General features: G+C 40.3%; 1 protein-coding gene and 1 long non-coding RNA gene across 4 annotated transcripts in view; one reads left to right on the top strand and one right to left on the bottom strand.

Moving 5' to 3' along the window:
• The window catches only part of LOC307223650, a 56,434-nt gene extending 49,432 nt beyond the window's left edge, over positions 1-7,002 (top strand). The window contains exons 4-5 of one of the 2 annotated variants that reach the window (XR_013842149.1): positions 2,624-2,782; positions 3,798-4,024. This is a non-coding gene — a long non-coding RNA (uncharacterized lncRNA). Of the gene's footprint in view, positions 1-2,623; positions 2,783-3,797; positions 4,025-6,893 lie in introns of those variants that run through there. The other variant, XR_013842150.1, reaches the window with a different exon arrangement.
• N4BP2 (NEDD4 binding protein 2) overlaps positions 1-18,491 on the bottom strand; it is a 30,351-nt gene that overhangs the window by 7,581 nt on the left and 4,279 nt on the right. For both annotated transcript variants that reach the window (XM_079989590.1, XM_079989591.1), the window contains exons 4-16: positions 16,787-17,942; positions 15,793-15,920; positions 14,904-14,992; positions 14,264-14,340; positions 13,152-13,307; positions 9,972-12,223; positions 8,973-9,058; positions 8,077-8,122; positions 6,872-7,101; positions 2,885-3,003; positions 2,315-2,450; positions 1,875-2,063; positions 804-972 (exon numbers count right to left, since the gene is read on the bottom strand). In XM_079989590.1, coding sequence (XP_079845716.1) covers positions 804-972; positions 1,875-2,063; positions 2,315-2,450; positions 2,885-3,003; positions 6,872-7,101; positions 8,077-8,122; positions 8,973-9,058; positions 9,972-12,223; positions 13,152-13,307; positions 14,264-14,340; positions 14,904-14,992; positions 15,793-15,920; positions 16,787-17,942 — 4,833 coding nt within the window. The remainder of the gene's footprint in view (positions 1-803; positions 973-1,874; positions 2,064-2,314; positions 2,451-2,884; positions 3,004-6,871; positions 7,102-8,076; positions 8,123-8,972; positions 9,059-9,971; positions 12,224-13,151; positions 13,308-14,263; positions 14,341-14,903; positions 14,993-15,792; positions 15,921-16,786; positions 17,943-18,491) is intronic.

Here is an 18,491-nt window from a genome sequence, read left to right on the forward strand (position 1 = left end):
TTGACATTTTATCGTATTTTTAATATTCTGTTGGGAAACGCCCAGAGTAGCTGGGGAAACCCAGCCAGATGGGTATGTATGTATGTATGTATGTATGTATGTATGTACAGTGGTACCTCGGGTTACACACACTTCAGGTTACAGATGCTTCAGGTTACAGACTCCACTAACCCAGAAATAGTACCTCGGGTTAAGAACTTTGCTTCAGGATAAGAACAGAAATCGTGTGGCGGCGGCGCAGCAGCAGCAGCAGCAGCAGGAGGAGGCCCCATTAGCTAAAGTGGTACCTCAGGTTAAGAACAGTTTCAGGTTAAGCATGGACCTCCAGAACGAATTAAGTTCTTAACCCGAGGTACCACCGTATGTATGTATGTATGTATAAATAAATAATAATAACTATTATTATTATTGTTGTTGTTGTATGCAAATTATATGTTCCGTCCATGAAGGCTAGCCCATCCACTAACATGGAAAGTAACACGTCCGTTTTAATACAGTGGTACCTCGGTTTTCGAACGTAATCCGTTCCAAAAGACCATTCAACTTCTAAAACATTCGAAAACCAAAGCCACAAAGGGCGGTCTGCAAATTCAGTAGAGAAAATTTGATAAAACTCAGCGGAAGCTGTTTGACTTCCGAGGCTCATTTGAAAATGGAAGCATTTATTTCTGGGTTTTCGGCGTTCGAAAACCAAAATGTTCGACTTCCGAGATGTTCGAAAACCGAGGTACCAATGTACATCAATTTTTGCCCACATACACATGTCCAGTGTAATCTCTGTAAACAAAGAAGTGTTCTTCTACCTTCTGTTTTCTCCTGCAATATTCTACCCAGGTGAGCTAATGCTTCATCCACATGAAGACCATGTAGGTCCAAAAGGTTTTCAGGAAGCTTCAAGGCATTCACTTTCTCAAAGATTTGCATGGCAGCATCGCGGTTGGCTTCTTTCATCTTCTCCTCGTGAAGGCGACCCTTGATGCAAACACACATCTACTGTAAACATCACGAGGAGCAACCTAAGCGCAGCACTGGACATCAGGATTCAAAACTGCACTATAGGCAGGGAGTTGTAATGTCTCAGAACAGCGACATGTGCATTTAGACTTAACTTGTCAAAAGTAGGTCAAGTAAGGCCTGATCAGGTGGGTTTCAGGAAGATGTAAGTCACAATGAGACTGTGTGAAATGAGCAGAGATCATAAAGGTAGGAAGAAAAAGAGAGAGGAAGTCAACTTTGTGCTCCCTGACTGTGTGCATATATACAACTGGTAAAAAAACAACTCAGTCTGCCTTAGCATGCTAAGAGAATCACCTGAAGGTTTCAGTACGACAATTATGGTTTAAAACACTATCCCACCTGTAGAGGTACACAATACATGCTGGGGTCCAAAAAACTATGCAAGTAGCTCCATGGCTATTTTGAATTGCAGGGGACATTCAATAGTAATTTTTGATATGGCATGGGAGCCTGTTACTCAATAAGCAAAAAGTCAGAGTTTCTATTGTCAATGACCAAACACTCATTTGCATGTAATGTAGCACTTTGAATTCCAGCCATTGTTAGTGAATAAGCTCTTCCACTGTCATCTTATATTCTAATCCAGCAGCATTTTGAAAGCCATGAGTTGCTTATTTCTGAATTTAAAAAAACATGTCCACATATTTCCAAATAAATGTTTCTGACCTTATGGGGAGAATATTTCTGCACACAGTCCACTAGTTTTGCTATTGGAGATTCAAAAAGAGCATTGACACTTGCTTATGCGGTGGTTATCAGTGCAAACACCAAAAACTTACGGTATGTGATTACGAATGGCCAACATTTCCAGTAAAGAAGGCAAAAATTGCAGAATTGATTGATTAAAACAAATTTACCCTTTGAACATAAAATGCTGCTACAGACTTCATTCCCATGCGATACGCCTCCCCAGCTTTTCTCAGGCACTCTTGCTTGTGCTGTTGGTGAAGAAAAGCTTCAGCCCTGAAATCATCATATCCTGGATATTCAAAGTCTTGAAACGCCTTTGCACCAAGAATGTCTTCTGGTTCCTTGCACTTTCTGGCCTATAATTCATAAGTGTTACACTTAGGACATGGTCCAAGGCTTATTAAAGCAAGACACTTCCACCAAAGACATTTTCTATCTGCTCAGTTTAAAACAAGAAGCAATCATATATACTCCTACTGAAACTGACTTTTATTTACTATTTATAAAGTCCTATCCCTAAAATGTTAAAAATGCTGAGGACCCATATTTCACTATAACAGCATCTTATTTAAACGTATTTGCAACAAATGTACAAAATGGTCATTACCTTTCTCTCTCGTGTCTTTAAAGCACTGCAAGAAGAGATTATGGCACCCTGGGCAGTTTCTTTGGCTACAACTGTCTTTACTGGATCTGACTCTAGAACGCTGTTCAAAAACTGGACGGTTTGCTCCAAGGAATAACTGAGATAAAAAAGAAGCAGCAGCCAGTGAATGATTCAAGACATATCACAGAACAGCAGAACTTTGTTAATTAACAAAAAAGGAAAAAGCAAGACACATGCACACACACACAAGAAAGAGAGAGAAGCTTGCATTCTAAAACCTGATCTTTAATTTCTCAAATCAAATTCTAGCACCAGGCAAGTCTCCCGGGGAAAGAATTCCAGAGCCAGAACATCACAACAAAGAAGGTTCTGTCTCTGGTCACTACTGGCCTTATCTCAGGATGATCTGGAGAAAAGCCTTCAAGGGTAGTCTTGAACAGTCTTGCGTAGTAGAAAGCAGTTCAAAAGGTATTCAGATCCAAGCCATTTAGTTATTTGAATTTAGCAGCTGTTGTGACAAAATGGCTCTTATTCTACTGTTAAGCATCATATGAACAAGCAAGAGCTCACTTGTGGTCCTTGAAGATTTCCATTAAGACGTTTGGGTTAATAGCTGGGAATATCTCCAGGAGTTGCTTCTCTTTCAGTTTGGCAGCGCAGTCTTTTCTAGCCATGAAAGGAGAGCGTTTCTAATCCAGAAAACAAGTTGACATTATAATTATATTATTAGAAAAGGCTTTGCAGAAAAATGGATCTAATAAAGGAAAAAGATTTCAAAGTTACACAGTTTTCCACATTTTGGGGTGGGTGACAACCAATTTTTTCCTCCTCTCTCTCCTGTGTGTTCCCAAATCTGCTCCCCTGGGTAGAGGCAACCTCCAGAGCAAATCACGGGGCAGGTTGGGGGGCAATGCAGAGGAAAAAGTATAGTAGTTGTGCTACTTCTTCTCCCACAACATTGGATACCACCCTTTGTTATTGGTTCCAGAATATTTAGGGCTGGCAATACTGTTTATAGGGAGACATTTCTTGCTTCAGCCACCTGAAATTTAAATCATAAAAGGCTGCTTGCAAAACTGTATTGAAGAGACTGTTTGGTCTGGGAGATAAAGTAGCACAATATGGTGGCTATAAGCTGAAGTTAATAAATTAGGGTAAATCAAGATGATTCATGGGGGATACCACTAAAAATCTCAGTTTCTAGTTTAAATCTTGGCACCAATGTACATATTAACAGTCAAATTACCACTATGCCACACTTCTGGTTTTCAGGAGTACACAAAATAGGAAAAATGTATTAGAAGCAAAACCTTGCACATGGTGCTAAATGTGTCATTACAACTACATCCATTATTTTTATACTGTTGCCTATGTGGGGGGAGAGGGTAATTTTCATCATGACCAGGTTGCAGTGAGGAAATATTTAACTCTTCCCTTCTGAGAAATTCTAATAGAAATTTCTCCCACATGTTATTCACCTCAGAAAACAAGCTCCCATCGGTGCCAATTAATTCATTTATGCCCATCTCATTTTGAGAGTCAACCATAAAAAGAAACTGGAAGTAAAGGCAGGTTTCCGGCTCTAGACTTTGGCTAAATCGCATTTCAGTCCCATCCTACTCTCTGTTTTAGCTTCACAAGCACAACAGAACCACATAGTTGTTGTACAGCACCACTTTCTATTTAATCCTCGGCGCTGTGGGTTAAACCACAGAGCCTAGTACTTGCCGGTCAGAAGGTCGGCGGTTCGAATCCCCGCGACATGGTTAGCTCCCGCTGCTTGGTCCCTGCTCCTGCCAACCTAGCAGTTCGAAAGCACATCAAAGTGCAAGTAGATAAATAGGTACCGCTCCGGCAGGAAGGTAAACGGCACTTCCGTGCGCTGCTCTGGTTCGCCAGAAGCGGCTTAGTCATGCTGGCCACATGACCTGGAAGCTGTACGCCGACTCCCTCAGCCAATAAAGCGAGATGAGTGCCGCAACCCCAGAGTTGGCCACTACTGGACCTAATGGTCAGGGGTCCCTTTACCTATCAGCTTAATACATCAACATCACTGGTGGAATGTTATCCTGGAGCAAGATGGCAGGGCCACCCTTACAGATTTTATGTGCTAGAAAACAGTCACTTGCCACCCACTCCCTGACCTAAACTAATAACCAGCTTTCTAGGCAGTGCAGCTGCATTACAAGTGAAACTTTGTGAGTGTTTGCAAAGCGGTTACTGTTATAGCATAAGGAAGTGGTGGGTGGGCCAAGTCTGAGAACTGGAACAAGAGCATGAGAGGTCCATTATGCTGGGAGCCTAGTCGCCAATCTTATGCCCTGCTGCATGCTTCAGTTCACAATGAAGGTGAAAGATAGGAAACGCCTAGTGCTAAGGGGCAACGTATGTGTAAAAGGTTTTGACCTTTAAAGCCCTTCACGGCCTAGGCCCGTCGTACCTACGGGACCGCCTCTCCCGGTATGCCCCACGGAGAGCCTCAAGGTCCATAAATAGCAACACCCTAGTGGTCCCGGGCCCTAAGGAAGTTAGATTAGCTTCAACCAGAGCCAGGGCCTTTTCATTTTTTTTAAAAAAAATAATATTTATTAAAGATTTTCAAATATAACAGAAAAAGAAAAACATCCAAATTTAAAACCTAATTTTCATTGGCATCCTTCCAGGACTTCCCCTCCCCTCCCCCTCTTGTATTCCAATTCTTTCAAATAGATTCAACAAATTCTTACCCCAAATTTTAAAATTATTTATCATTGACCCAATTTAAAAAATATTTTCCCATCCCCTAAAATCGACCTGTTCCCTTCCACGAGTTCCCCTCTTTAATATGCAATACAGATTAAAATAAACAGAAAAATAGAAAAAAGAATAAAATGTAATTTAACACCCTTTGGATTCCAAATTTCCCTCCCCCCTTTCCCGGTTGCGTTCCCAATGTCCGTCAATATCTACTGTCATCCTGGAGCTCCCACATCTAAACCACAGTCCTTCACCAGTCCGCTTTGCCGTCTTTTTATTAGTCTTTGCCGTCTTTTGGTCATCTTTGATTTCACATGTCCAATCTTGGAAGGAGTCTATCTTCCAACTTTGTCCAGTTCTTTTTATTCTTGTTGTTCTTGTTGTTCTCTGTCCTCCTCTTTTTTTTTTTTTCCTGCTCTCCTGCACAAATGTTCTAATTCCAAAAAGCTTCTAATTCCTCTGCAGAGGCTTTGTTATTCAGGAACAAAACATTACGTCAAGTCCCTTCCATTCTTCAATAGATAAATCTATTGTCTCCTTTAGTGTGTAGACCTCTGTAGACAAAATAGTGTTCCATTTCTGCAGTTTCCCAGGAGATAAAAAGTCCTATTCAAATTCGATGCCAACAATACTTGTAGTGTCCCACAGCTCCTCTAGAGGGATTATAGTAACTCAGTTTCCTTCCCGATCACACCCAACAGTCAAAGTAACTTATTATTCCTTGTTTTAAACAATTTGTATCCAATTTGTAACAAATGTGACCAGCAAAGTCCTCGTAACAAAGTTCTCTTTTTGTTCTTCCGCTTTGACAGCTCCTTTGACAGCTGTCAAAACCTCTATTTCTCCTCTCCCGGCGCTCTTACGGATCGCTCCCGGGGTTTCCGGGGGGGGGGTTGCCTTTTAATTCACATTCCACTTTTCTCCTCCAGCCCAGTCTTATAATTTTCCATCGCGAAGTTAATAATTTTGTCAAAAAAAGGTTGCACTCGATCTTAGTTGTCAAATCCTTTGCTTTAGCTCCTCTACAACAGGGGGGAGGCTGACTTCCTTTTTGCACCTCCCCCGCTCGCTCCGAATTTAAAAAGAATTTTTCCCCTTTTTTAATCCAAGTTCCAATTACTTACGGGTTATTCTTTTAAAGTCCAAATTTTCAATGGAAGAAGTCAGCGCTCTCCGTCGAATGGCATGCGGCTTCGCTCGGCAGGGGAAGCGGAGGACTCACAGCACCACCACCCCCCTGTCACCCGCTCCGCAGCCTTTAAAAAGGCTCCTTCGCGGGTCGGGGGGGACGCAAACGGTGCCCGCCGAGTCACCATGCCCATGGGTTTCAGCGCCCATGGTTTTTGAGGGTCCCTGCGTCGCCGGCGCGGTAGAACCCAGCCCCTGCCGAGCAGGCTCCCTCCAGAGCTCGGAGGGAGTCCGCCATTCGGCGATGGCGCCAACCCGGAAGTCCCACTGAGCCAGGGCCTTTTCAACACTGGCTCCGGCCTGGTGGAACGCTCTGCCTCATGAGACCAGGGCCCCGCAGGATTTAATTTCTGTCCGAAGGGCCTGTAAGACAGAGTTGTTCCGCCTGGCCTTTGGCTTGGAGCCAATTTGATTCCCTCCCCCTCTTTCTTTTTTCTTTTTCCTTTCTCCTCCTGTGATGAGGCTGCATTTTAATATTTTAATGTTTCAATATTTTTAATGTTATATTTTAATCTTGTTTTTAAGTTGTATTCATTCAACTTGTTTTATTATTGCTTGTTAGCCACCCTGAGCCCGGCCTTGGCCGGGGAGGGCGGAGTATAAATGAAAAATTATTATTATTATTAATCATACCAGGTCCTCTTTTTCTTGTAAGGCGATTTCTTCAGACATTATCTCCCGGAGTGATACTTTCTGCATCTGGACATTCCAGTGATCCATGAAAGGAAAAAACTCTGAAGCAGCTGAGTTGTCAGGTAGCGTATCTGTAGGCAGTCTTTCGGTCTTCTGTACTTGACAGTTTGTATGCGGAGAAAGAAGGCTGTCCAGCTCATCTAGACAGAATTGCTCAAACAGCATGGGATCTACAGAAGCAACAAAGCCGGAAGGTGATGAATTATTTTAAAGGAACAGTTTCAAATACAGATAATCCAAATACATGTATTTTTTATGCATTTTGAAAGGTGTCACTTGTATTAAGGCATAAATAAAAACAGACTGTTAAAAACTATTTTATTTTACTGTGTTTTTCTAACTGCGACACATGTATATTGATGGCACGTTAGTATTTACTCTCTGCCTCACTCCATGTTGTGCCTGTGCACCTGAAAAAACATGGCTGCTTTCACACTCCTCTGCTGGCTCCTCCTCCTTTTGGAGAACTTAATTTCAAAAGCAGTGGCTTGAAGCACAGATTGTGGTTCTGAGGGTCTGAGAAGTAGATCACACATAGGTAATTCCACACCTCTGGCCTCTCAGTTGCAAAGCTTCGTGGTTTGCTCGGTCCCTTTGTGTCCACATGCTGTTCTTTACAGCATTTTTACGACATACATGCTCTTTCTTTTCACAAATAGGTAGTGCTTTAAAAAAAAAAAGCAACAGCTAAATATATACATAGATAATTGTGCATCCCTATTTCAAATAAAATTTGCTGCACATATAAAAGGACAAGAAATAAATAAACCTTAATCTGAGTGTAGATGAGATAGACAGAGGGGCGGGGGAGAGTAAGAATAATATTGTCCAAGCTAGGGCTGTGCAAAATCAAAAACAACACTCTCGTTAGGTCCTGAAACCCAATGGGTTGCCTGAGACAAGTTGCTATCAGGCAGCACAACCTACCTTCTAAGGTGGTTGTAAGATAAGGTGGGATTACCCATATGACCCATATGTGCTGCTATATTTATTTTGCATAGAATAACTTTGAAGACCAAATAACTTTGCCATTCTTGCTGTATTTGTTACTATGTGATGATCAGAATCTGGATGCACATCTAAAAGGGAACCCAGTCTAAATAATGGGAGGCCCAGAGTGCTCAGTTAGAACAACATAAGCTTACCTTCTTCAAGAAGCTTATGCAACACCTCTTCTCTCCTCTGTCGCTTCTAAATGAAAACATTTTAAGTTCAATTAATCATATTATTTGGGGTTGTTGTTTTTTTTAAAAAAAGGATTAATAAAATTTGTTTGGGCAACTGTACTCAGTTTATAACAGGTTCAGGTTGTATGCAAGCACAAACTGGAAACTGAATTTCAATTTTAGAGAAACAAGGTGAGCAAGGTAAAACAAGTGTCTCTGTGATAAATGATGAATCCTACTAGATATAACAAAACAACAACAACAACAACAATAATAATACTTTATTATTTATACCCTACCCATCTGGTTAGGTTTCTCCAGCCACTCTAGGTGGCTCATAATAATTCAGCCTCTCATAACCATCATGCTTAGCTTTAGTTAATGCAGGAAGGGGTTAATACCATAAAGCAAACTGTTTTGCCAGACTTAACTAGGTTACGATCCCTCTCTTGGAGTGACAGAGGGTCAGCATATTATCTTTGTTCACTCTTTCCACCATGTGAATCAGACCAGAGAAGATGTCTGGGCTTATCACTTCAAGCCCAGACCATTTGTTTAGAAACATTTTTACCATGTTTTTAAACTAAGTTTTTCTGCCTGTGTTATCTTGCGGCTGCATAAAAAGCACATGAATCAGACCTTTGACATGTTCCTCTTTAAAAAGTTAAAAAGTTAGTTGGTTCAAAATTTTGATTGTATGTTTAAGAACTTTTATTTGGAGTATATGTGACCTCAGTGTAATCATGCCACTTATTTACATGCACTATAAATTATGGGAAATATTTTATCAGGGGTCAGCTAATAAATAAATACCAGTGCATTTTAATGCAAGCATAAGATACCATAGACTTGTCTTTAGAAAGAAACTGACTTACTGTAATAGATGCTTTCCATTTTTCATGTATTTCTTTGGCTAAATTCAGATCAATATGAACCACATAATCTTCAGTAGTTAGAGATCCTTATTGAATAAAAAAGCCAAAGGTTAAAGCACTGTACAAATTAAATGTAGTTCAGCCAAGCTTATTCTTAATCAAATATCTTGGTTTTTTTGTAAGATAAAGCATCAGTTCCTGAAATAATTCAGAGAATCTGTCTCGAAACAGAGCAATATAACACTACTTTGAAACCTAGCTTAATTTATAAACCACAATTCTACTGTGGAATAGGAAATAAATTAACTCAAAGCAGTATTTTTAAACATAAAAAATCAGTTTGACCAGGTACAAATTTCACTAAGGAGGAGTACCCAAAGTGAGAATATGGAGATGATGAAGCTAATCAGACAGACAGACTTTGGACCAGTGACAGAGGAACCATGTGCCCCCCCCCCAGATGTTGCCAGACTACACCTTCCCATTTCTGACAACTGGTCATGCTGGCTGGGACTAATGAAAGCTGATATATTGTCTACAATGACTGACTTTCCAGGATTCTCTCTCAAACCAGGGTCTTTCCTAGGCCTACCTAGGACCTTCTGGATTCAAGGCAGAGCTCAATGCTCTACACTGAGCTACGACCTATCACTTGTCTAGAAACTGGACTTAACAGGGGCACCTTAAATCTCTACCCTACTGGCATTCCCAAATGTAGACTTTTAATTAACTTTATGTAAGTGAATGGCTGCCATTCACTCATATGGTGGAAAACAGAGCAATAACTTGGAAGATTTTGCAAAATGAGTAAAAACTGCTGACCACTACCAAGTCTGACCACCACCAAGATACGGGTGAGTCTTTTTTCTAATATCTATCAATGGCTGTAGCTTCAAATAACCAATACTTTTGGGCTTTTTAACTCCTTCTACAGTGGGTTAACTATATAACCTTGTCAGTTCCTAGCATTTTTTTTAAAAAAAATCATGGTTTTATTACCTGAATCAACACCCACAGGTCCAAATATTTCACTTAATTGAATGGCTAGTTCAGGAGGTAAGACCAGTTCTAGGGAATTTATATTCACAGATTTTGATACAGGTGTGGGGTTCACTAACTTGCTTTTATCTTGATTGGGTATTTTGTTTTCTTCATTTTTTGCTGCAATTAGAAACATTGGTTTACAATTCATTTTTTTATCCACCTCAAATTTGCTGTCCTTGCTTGCAGAGCCCTCTGTAAGTATTAGATGAGAAGGCAGCTCTTCTATAATTGAATACTCTGAATGTTTCTCTGAAGATCTGTTTTCTATTTCCACATCAAAAGTGGGTTTCAAAGTCTTAGGACCTCCATTAAAATCATCAGCTATAGTCACAGGAACACTTAAGTCCACTTCAGTATGCAACACCTTGTTCGGCTGCTCACTTTCTGATAGAATAACAGAGTTCATCTCTTTTGTATGTGTGGTATCTAAAAGTGGTTTCTCATTTCCTGATTCTTCGACATGAGTTCTTGGAGCAGACGGCATTAAATGCTTGTTTTCTGCTGGGGAAGCAGTTGAAAAGTTGTGTTCATCTTTAACGATGGAAGCTTCATCAGCTCCATCATCAACAGAGAGATTTGTTATTTCTGAATCCTGACTAATTCTAGAAGTCACAGTTCCTTGAGTGGTTTCCTCAGAATCTGCAAGTCGTTCTCTATAACCAGCACTTTCATTAGAGTCTAGAGACTTGCCAGAAGGCTGAATCTGTGCTTCCTGCAAGGGTCCAACATCATCTCTGCACAACTTCTCAGCAGAATCTAACAAGATCCCTGTAGCCCAATCAATGTCCCTGTTACATCTTTCATACAAGTCCTTCAGTGCATCAAATGAAACAGACTCAAAGAGTTTACACAAAATATTCAGATTCTCAGATACATCAATGTTGACAAGTTCACTTTCTTCCACATATGTGCTTTTCTCATAAGTTACTTTATAGGGTATTTTTTCTGAAGAAGTATGAATGCCTTTTGGTATGAATCCATCCAGTCTGCCATTTAATACTTTGGTATCTTCTGAAACAATAATTTTCCTTTCAAGCCTCCACAGGAGAGCAAAATCCTGGGGCTCTGTCTGCGAATACTTATTGGCCTCTGTCATGATGCATTCATCAGGTTTCTCTTCCAGCAAATTAGACAGACACAATTCTTCCTCTGGTTTACTGATGGCCAAATTGTTGGTAAATGTTAGAGCTAATTTATGATGCTTGCGTGCCCTTTTGTTCTGCACAGACTTTTTCTCACTAAGAGTTTCAGAACCAGAGATTTCAGGTGCCAGAAGACTTTCCTTCTTTGATGAGACAAGTAGCTCTCCAGCACCTGCAGATGTTGTAGGAAGTACTGTTACTGTGTTCACAGTACTTTCGTTAATACTGCATTGACTACTTATAATCTCTTCTGATTCACCAGTGTTTCTCTTGGGTATTCTTTTCATTTTGTGCTGTCTTTGCTCTAAAGAGTTTTGGACAGGCCAGTCTCCTACAATCAGCAGTCGTGATGCATCTTCTTCCGTATCATCAGCAGACATACAGGCAGAGGGCTGTTTAATTTCTTCCTGTTTACTCTGAGAAAGTGGCAGCTCCTCTTCATGAATATTAACCGGATTTACCTTTTCATCTTCATCTAGAATTGCTAATGCATCAAAATTGGGGATGCTTACACCTTTATCATCTTTGCCATTCTTTATAGCCAGTTTTTCTGACCTTCTAGCTCTTTTCACTCTCTGCCCCATAGTTTGTTCTATTGGCCAGTCTCCCACAAAATTTACTGTCTCTGGCCCTACCGGTTTATCACAACCTGAATCTGCCTTATTCATGTTTTTTGTCAGTCTTAACTCTGCTTCTGTTAGTACTTCAGCACATTGATTTGCTTCAACTTCAGCTATTATGTCCTTGTTATTGTACTTCTGAATATTTTCACTGAAATTTGAGAATTCACTTTCCTCAGGCTTTACCAAGTCCATCTTTTCAAGAGTAGAATCAATTTTGTCTGTCCTTGATGATGCATTGAGATCTATGTCTTCCAGAGAGACATTATATTTAGAAGTACAGTCTTGAACCCAATGCTCCAGTTCTCTCTTTTTATTCAGGAGAGTCTGATTTTCCACTGTAACTTTCTGTGACTGATGCTTATCTTCCATACTTAATTCTATGCATTTCAAAGGTGAAGGAAAATGTTCCTTGTTTTTCCCATAATGAGGCATATCTTCCTTCCTGTAAATCAAACAATGGATTTTTAAAATGGACCTTTAAAGGAAAAAAATGCAACCTTAATCATCTTTACTTCTGCTAAAGCATTTAAGCCTTAACATCTTCTAATATATATTGAAATATTTATATACATATTCCTAGAAAGATAGAAGGGCCAAGATGGAAAAAAAGGACTGCTATTGAGTCAATCCCTTCTCTTGGATGTAACTGGGATTATTATTAAAATGATAACTGGATGTTGAAGGGAAGGAGTCAAAGAAAGTGGAGGTTGTTAGATTATGGAGATACAGTGGTGCCCCGCAAGACGAACGCCTCGCAAGACGGAAAACCCGCTGGACGAAAGGGTTTTCCGTTTTGGAGGCGCTTCGCAAAACGAATTTCCCTATGGGCTTGCTTCGCAAGACGAAATGTCTTGCGAGTTCCTGCGGGTTCCCCCCCCCTTTCCCCCCTTTTTCTAAGCCGCTAAGCCGCTTATCAGCTGATCCGCTAAAAGCCGCTAGACCGCTAATAGCGCTAATCCGCTAAGCTGTCAATGGGCTTGCTTCGCAAGACGAAAAAACCGCTATACGAAGAGCCTCACGGAATGGATTAATTTCGTCTTGTGAGGCACCACTGTATATAAAACCATGCTACTTCTGAAACTGAAAGTGTAATTATTCAGCACATTCTGTGATATAAGGTCTTAGTTAGACTTCACAGACATTTGCTTTCACATTTAACAGATATAGATAGAATCATAGAGTTGGAAGGGACCCTGAGGATCATCTAGTCCAGCCCCCTGCAATGCAGGGATATGCAGCTGTCCCACATGGGGATTGAACCTGCGACCTTGGCATTATCAGCACCATTAACTCACCAAGTAAACTGGCTTGAAGTTTTGTATTTCAATACTTTCGATACTTTAATTTTAATTTTGATACTTTAATTTTACCCTTCTCCCTTTTTGTGGTGAAGAACTTCATCACAGGTAGCACTTTTCAATTCATCTGGGATTGAAGAATTCAAAATTGAATTAACAGTCAGGCAACGTTCATATCGTTCCAACATTCTTTTGATCGTCTCTTTTGATACGCCATGGATATTTCGCCTAAACATTAAAAAGAACAGAGTATCTGGGAATGAATCTCACAGTAAAAGGCATATTCCAACTTTTGTTGAAAACATTTGAGGCAACTATTAAACATTTAACTGAAGTTGTTTTCTGTGGTGTTACAATTTAAGGAGCAGGTACTGAGAATTTCTCCAACAGCTGATGGTGCATAAACAAGCAAATAAAGGTTTGTGCAACATGAAAACCTACACTGCCATATCACATTGCCTAAGTAATAAATAAATAAAAAGTAGTAAACAGGTAGAGTTCCAAACTGGGTAAAAGAGATCGTGGCACCCTTTACTTTCAATTTCTACTTGACTATTTAGCAACAGCTTGCTAAATGTGGAAAAACCCACTGCTACAAATCATGACATTTTAAACCACTTTTCTTATAGCTTTAGAAATAATTAATGGCCAGAAAGAGTAGATGTTCTTGGGTATTTTTTTGCCAATGCCGACTTTAACTTTTATTAGCAATGGACCAGAGAAAGAAACAGTAATCGAAATCTAAAAATTATAAAGGAAAAAGGAGAAACAAAATACAGTTATTAGGTACTACTTTGCTCGCCACTTATATATGAAAGACCATCTGTTGTCACAACATCCCACCTCCCTATCCTTAACCAATGAAGATTATGGGCTTGAATAATAGTATCTATTCTTGAGGCTCTTTAAAAGAATCTCTGTAGCCGACAGCCACAGAATATTTTTGAAGCAACTGAAGCTTTACATGAACTAAAGGTACAATTCGCAAATGAATTAGTCCAAGTAATCACACAGGTTCTCTTGGAAGAAAAGAGAGAACAATTCATAGTATTGCAGCAATCCCTATAATTTGCATTTTGGGGTTCAATAAAAGCTGGTCTCACTCCTACTAGCTCATTTATTTGAGGATATTATTATTTCTTTTCAAATATGCTATAACAGAATCGTGAGGGGTATTTTTTTACCTTTCCAGTTCTTTTGGTTTAAACTTCCACCAGGTATCCGGTTCACGAAATATAACCTTATATTTGTGTTCCTGGGACTGAATAAAAGTGTAAAAACGCTTGAGATACATCCCTCAGCAGGTTAAGAATACAGTTAAAAATGAACCAAGTCATAGTTCAGAACACATCTCACCCGCCATCATTGCTGGTCACAAAGAACAAGATCTTCATCAAAACTGTACAACATAAGCACTCATAATAAATGTCTCGTGCTTAGATAAGAGATCTAAGACTATAGATTTTATAGTTGTAATCCTAAACACACTTACTTGGGAGTAAGCCCTATTAAACTCAGTGGGACTTGCTTCTGAGTAAACATGCAGCTTTTCCAAATGACTCATATCTGGGCTCCATTAAATGATGCTTGCTCCTGCAATTGTACCCAGGCAGACTGAAAGTATGTCTTGAGCTCATGTTCTGCTTCTCCATCCTCACTACGTTGAGTGTGAAAGCATTAGACCAACTCAATCTCCTCCCCACCCCCATCATCTCAACAGCCTATAGAGAGTATGAGCTCAAATACCTCCATGCTATCTACAAATACGCAGAGAAAATGTTAATGGGCTTTTGGTTCAACAATAATAACTTATGGAATACTAACCAATGCAACATAAGGTTTCATTTCCCAAGCCTGTGTGTTTGTGTTGTCTATGATTATTGGAGTGATGCTTTTTTCAAATGCTTCTTTGGCTGAAAAACATACCAGTAATTTTTTTTAGAAAATGAATTAATAAAACCAGCATTTTTATGTTAACTCAGTTAAAAGAAAATTATAGAAAGCACTGTATAACCATGACAAACCACTGCAAAAACACTCAAAATTATCATATGCACTAAAATATATGACTCTACATTCAACTATTCAATATACAATACTGGCAATATGGCCAGAAGTATGACCAAAGTATGACCAAAGTTTGTAATCATGGTGACATCAGGAGACTGACAGGTAGGCTGCCTTGTCAACCTGTCAAAACAGCCTGTGTTATGAGGGAGAGCTCGGGATGTAGCCCTCTGGCCTATCCAACCCAGTTAGGTAAAGGTAAAGGGACCCCTGACCATTAGGTCCAGTCGTGGCCGACTCGGGTTGCGGCGCGCATCTCGCTTTATTGGCCGAGGGAGCCGGCGTACAGTTTCCGGGTCATGTGGCCAGCATGACTAAGCCGCTTCTGGCGAACCAGAGCAGCGCACAAAAACACTGTTTACCTTCCCACCAGAGCAGTACCTATTTATCTACTTGCACTTTGATGTGCTTTCAAACTGCTAGGTTGACAGGAGCTGGGACCAAGCAACGGGAGCTCACCCCGTCGCGGGGATTCGAACCGCCGACCTTCTGATCGGCAAGCCCAAGAGGCTCTGTAGTTTAACCCACAATTAATATGTGCTTATAGGCAAGCACCAATCCTGGCACAAGAACTTCATTAAGTCTTCTCTATTTATAGATTCCAATATTCTTAATCAACAATTGTTTGACTTCATCTAGCACATACCACGCTTCCGGTTCCACTCATGAGCGTCTGCTAGGCAATCAGCATTAAATTGGTACTGTCCATTTTTTTGGTAAAAATAATCATCCGTACTAAGAATGACACCACCAGGGTTATCCTCAAGCAAAGCCCTGCGAAAAACAGAAAATGCTAAATTAATCATCTCCCCTCCCTTCCCCACTCTCAATTTCTCTTTAATTGTGCACACACAATTTTGAGCCTCAGCTGGAAGAGAGGGGCATTGTGTAGTACAGTGGTACCTCAGGTTACATACGCTTCAGGTTACAGACTCCACTAACCTGGAAATAGTACCTCGGATTAAGAACTTTGCTTCAGGATGAGAACAGAAATCGTGCTCCGGCGGCATGGCAGCAGCGGGAGGCCCCATTAGCTAAAGTGGTGCTTCAGGTTAAGAACAGTTTCAGGTTAAGTACGGACCTCCGGAACAAATTAAGTACTTAACCCGAGGTACCACTGTAATATGGATAAGCCATTCTAAATCAGGGCTTGTGCTATCTATGTGGCACATGTTTTAACTTTAAAAAGTAGCTAAATCTTGGGGAAAGCTTCAAATATTATTTCTGTCCTCCCAATATAAAAAAAACCCCCAAGAGTACACAGCACCATTCTCGGGCTGTTACAATGCAACACAATGATGACAGCAACTTTCGGTGTCAAAGCACATGATCAGGAGTCTAGATTCTATGTAAAAACCATGCAAACCAGGAAATCAGCTTTGGAAATGTATGCTCCTTCACACTCTACTATCCAGAGCAATCCTCTCTCACTTCCTAAAGTTGACCATGGATTAATATTTAACTAACACAAAACAGTGGCCTCCCCCATAGATAAAAAGATAGTGAGGGTTTAAAAATTATGGGAATGAGGGTATCTGGTTTGTGTCTGTGTATACACATAATGCAGAGTCACAGTTAATGCAAATGCATGAGTGTGAGAAATGATGCATTTAAAAAAAAAACACATATGAATACTCTACCTTGCCAAATGTGATTTGCCTGATCCAGGAACCCCTCTAAGAAGAACAAGCACATGACCTGCGAGAGGAATCTTTCTTCTCATCATGTGACAAACAGGAAGCTGGTGTACTTGAGAAATGTCCATTTTTGGCAGAGAGGATTTGCTGTCCCAAGACTGTGAAGTTGTTTGAGAAGAATATATTTTCCCAAGACTCCTAGAGTTTGAAGCAGGCCTCCACTTCCCAGGGCTGACAGCAACTGGAGTTACAAAGCTATGGCTTGCATTTTGAGGATAAAAGACAGGAGCCATTAGGTTCCAGGTACACTCCTGAGACTGTTTCTGAAGCACAGAAAATTGTGAATTCCACATCTGCTGAGACTGGTCAACATTTGTAAAAGGTGTCAGTTTGAAAGTGGATTCCGCACATAGGTCAGGAACAGAATTATTATAATAATTATTACACACAGTCGCTGTGTTTCCCTGTTTTTCAGTCTTGTGTGAACAAGAACTAGAATTGTCAAACACACTGTTTTGAAATTCAGCAATCTCCTGGCAGCGTTGAGCAGACACGTCATTTAGGGTTGTAAGGTCCAAAACAACTTCTGGAACTGCACCACTGTCAAGTACAACTTCAGGTAAATTACAGTTCTCTGGGATTTGTGCAAAAATATCCACATCATTTGTCTGAATGCCTGATTTTCCACAAACTACTTCAGAGGGTTTGTCACAATCTGGATTTAAAGGAGTGGAGGTTTCTAATTTTTCACTGTCTGTTTCCTTTTTCTGCAAAGAAAGCACAGTATTGTAACCCAAACAGGACTCTGCACACCCAGATAACTCTTTAACTTGATCAGAGCTACCGTGGTCCAAAGCCAAAGACAGATTGCCTGAGATATGGTCATTTTTTGAATCCTTCATTTCACTATTTAGATTATATTTCTCAAAAGGATGGCACTGCAAGAAAACCAGTTCTTCAGATGATGAAGACTTTTCTGATTCTTCACTAGATTTCACATTTTTTATTGCAGCAGAACTTTGGCCCTCTATTTCACAGCTTGGTTGATTTTCACCAACCAATGATGCAGATATGGAATCAAAACCTGAGACATGTGGTGAAGATGTTATTCCCTTAGCAGCTGTAGACAATTCTAGAAGATAATCCATAGTGTCTTCAACTATGAAATGAAGAAAAAGCACAGTCACTGGAAGCGATATGAAACTCATTCTAAACTACAGAAAATATAAAGATCATTGTACAAATAGACATTGAATTTAAGATTTATTTCAAGGTTACCTTGTTCTTCAGACAACCTGAAAGTTCCCAGTTGCAGTGCCAACAACACGGATCAATATAGTCAGGCACCTGCCAAAGGCCCTAGGGCTCAGAAAAGCCATCACTGACCTCGCTGTCATCAGAACTGTAGCATGGTACTGCTACCAACATTCAGTTATGCTCTGCTCTCCACTGACTAGCTTACCCAGCCATTATGTTAGATTCCCGAAGATGTAATGCCTGATGTCAGGCTGTGTAACATAATTAGTGCCAGTACGAGGTAAGCAAATCTGTAGGAAGAAGAGCCAAAGAGCAACGCCCTGAGCTAATTGGGGTAACTATTAGGAAGTAGTTATGAACTTGTGCATTGATTATTAACAAGTGGCTGTTGCGACAAAATGTCCTAATATAGAGTGTTCCTGCTGTTCAGGGTTCCAGTCAATCAGCCATG

This window comes from Podarcis cretensis (genome assembly GCF_951804945.1).
Source record: "Podarcis cretensis genome assembly, chromosome: 9".
Lineage (NCBI taxonomy): Eukaryota > Metazoa > Chordata > Lepidosauria > Squamata > Lacertidae > Podarcis > Podarcis cretensis.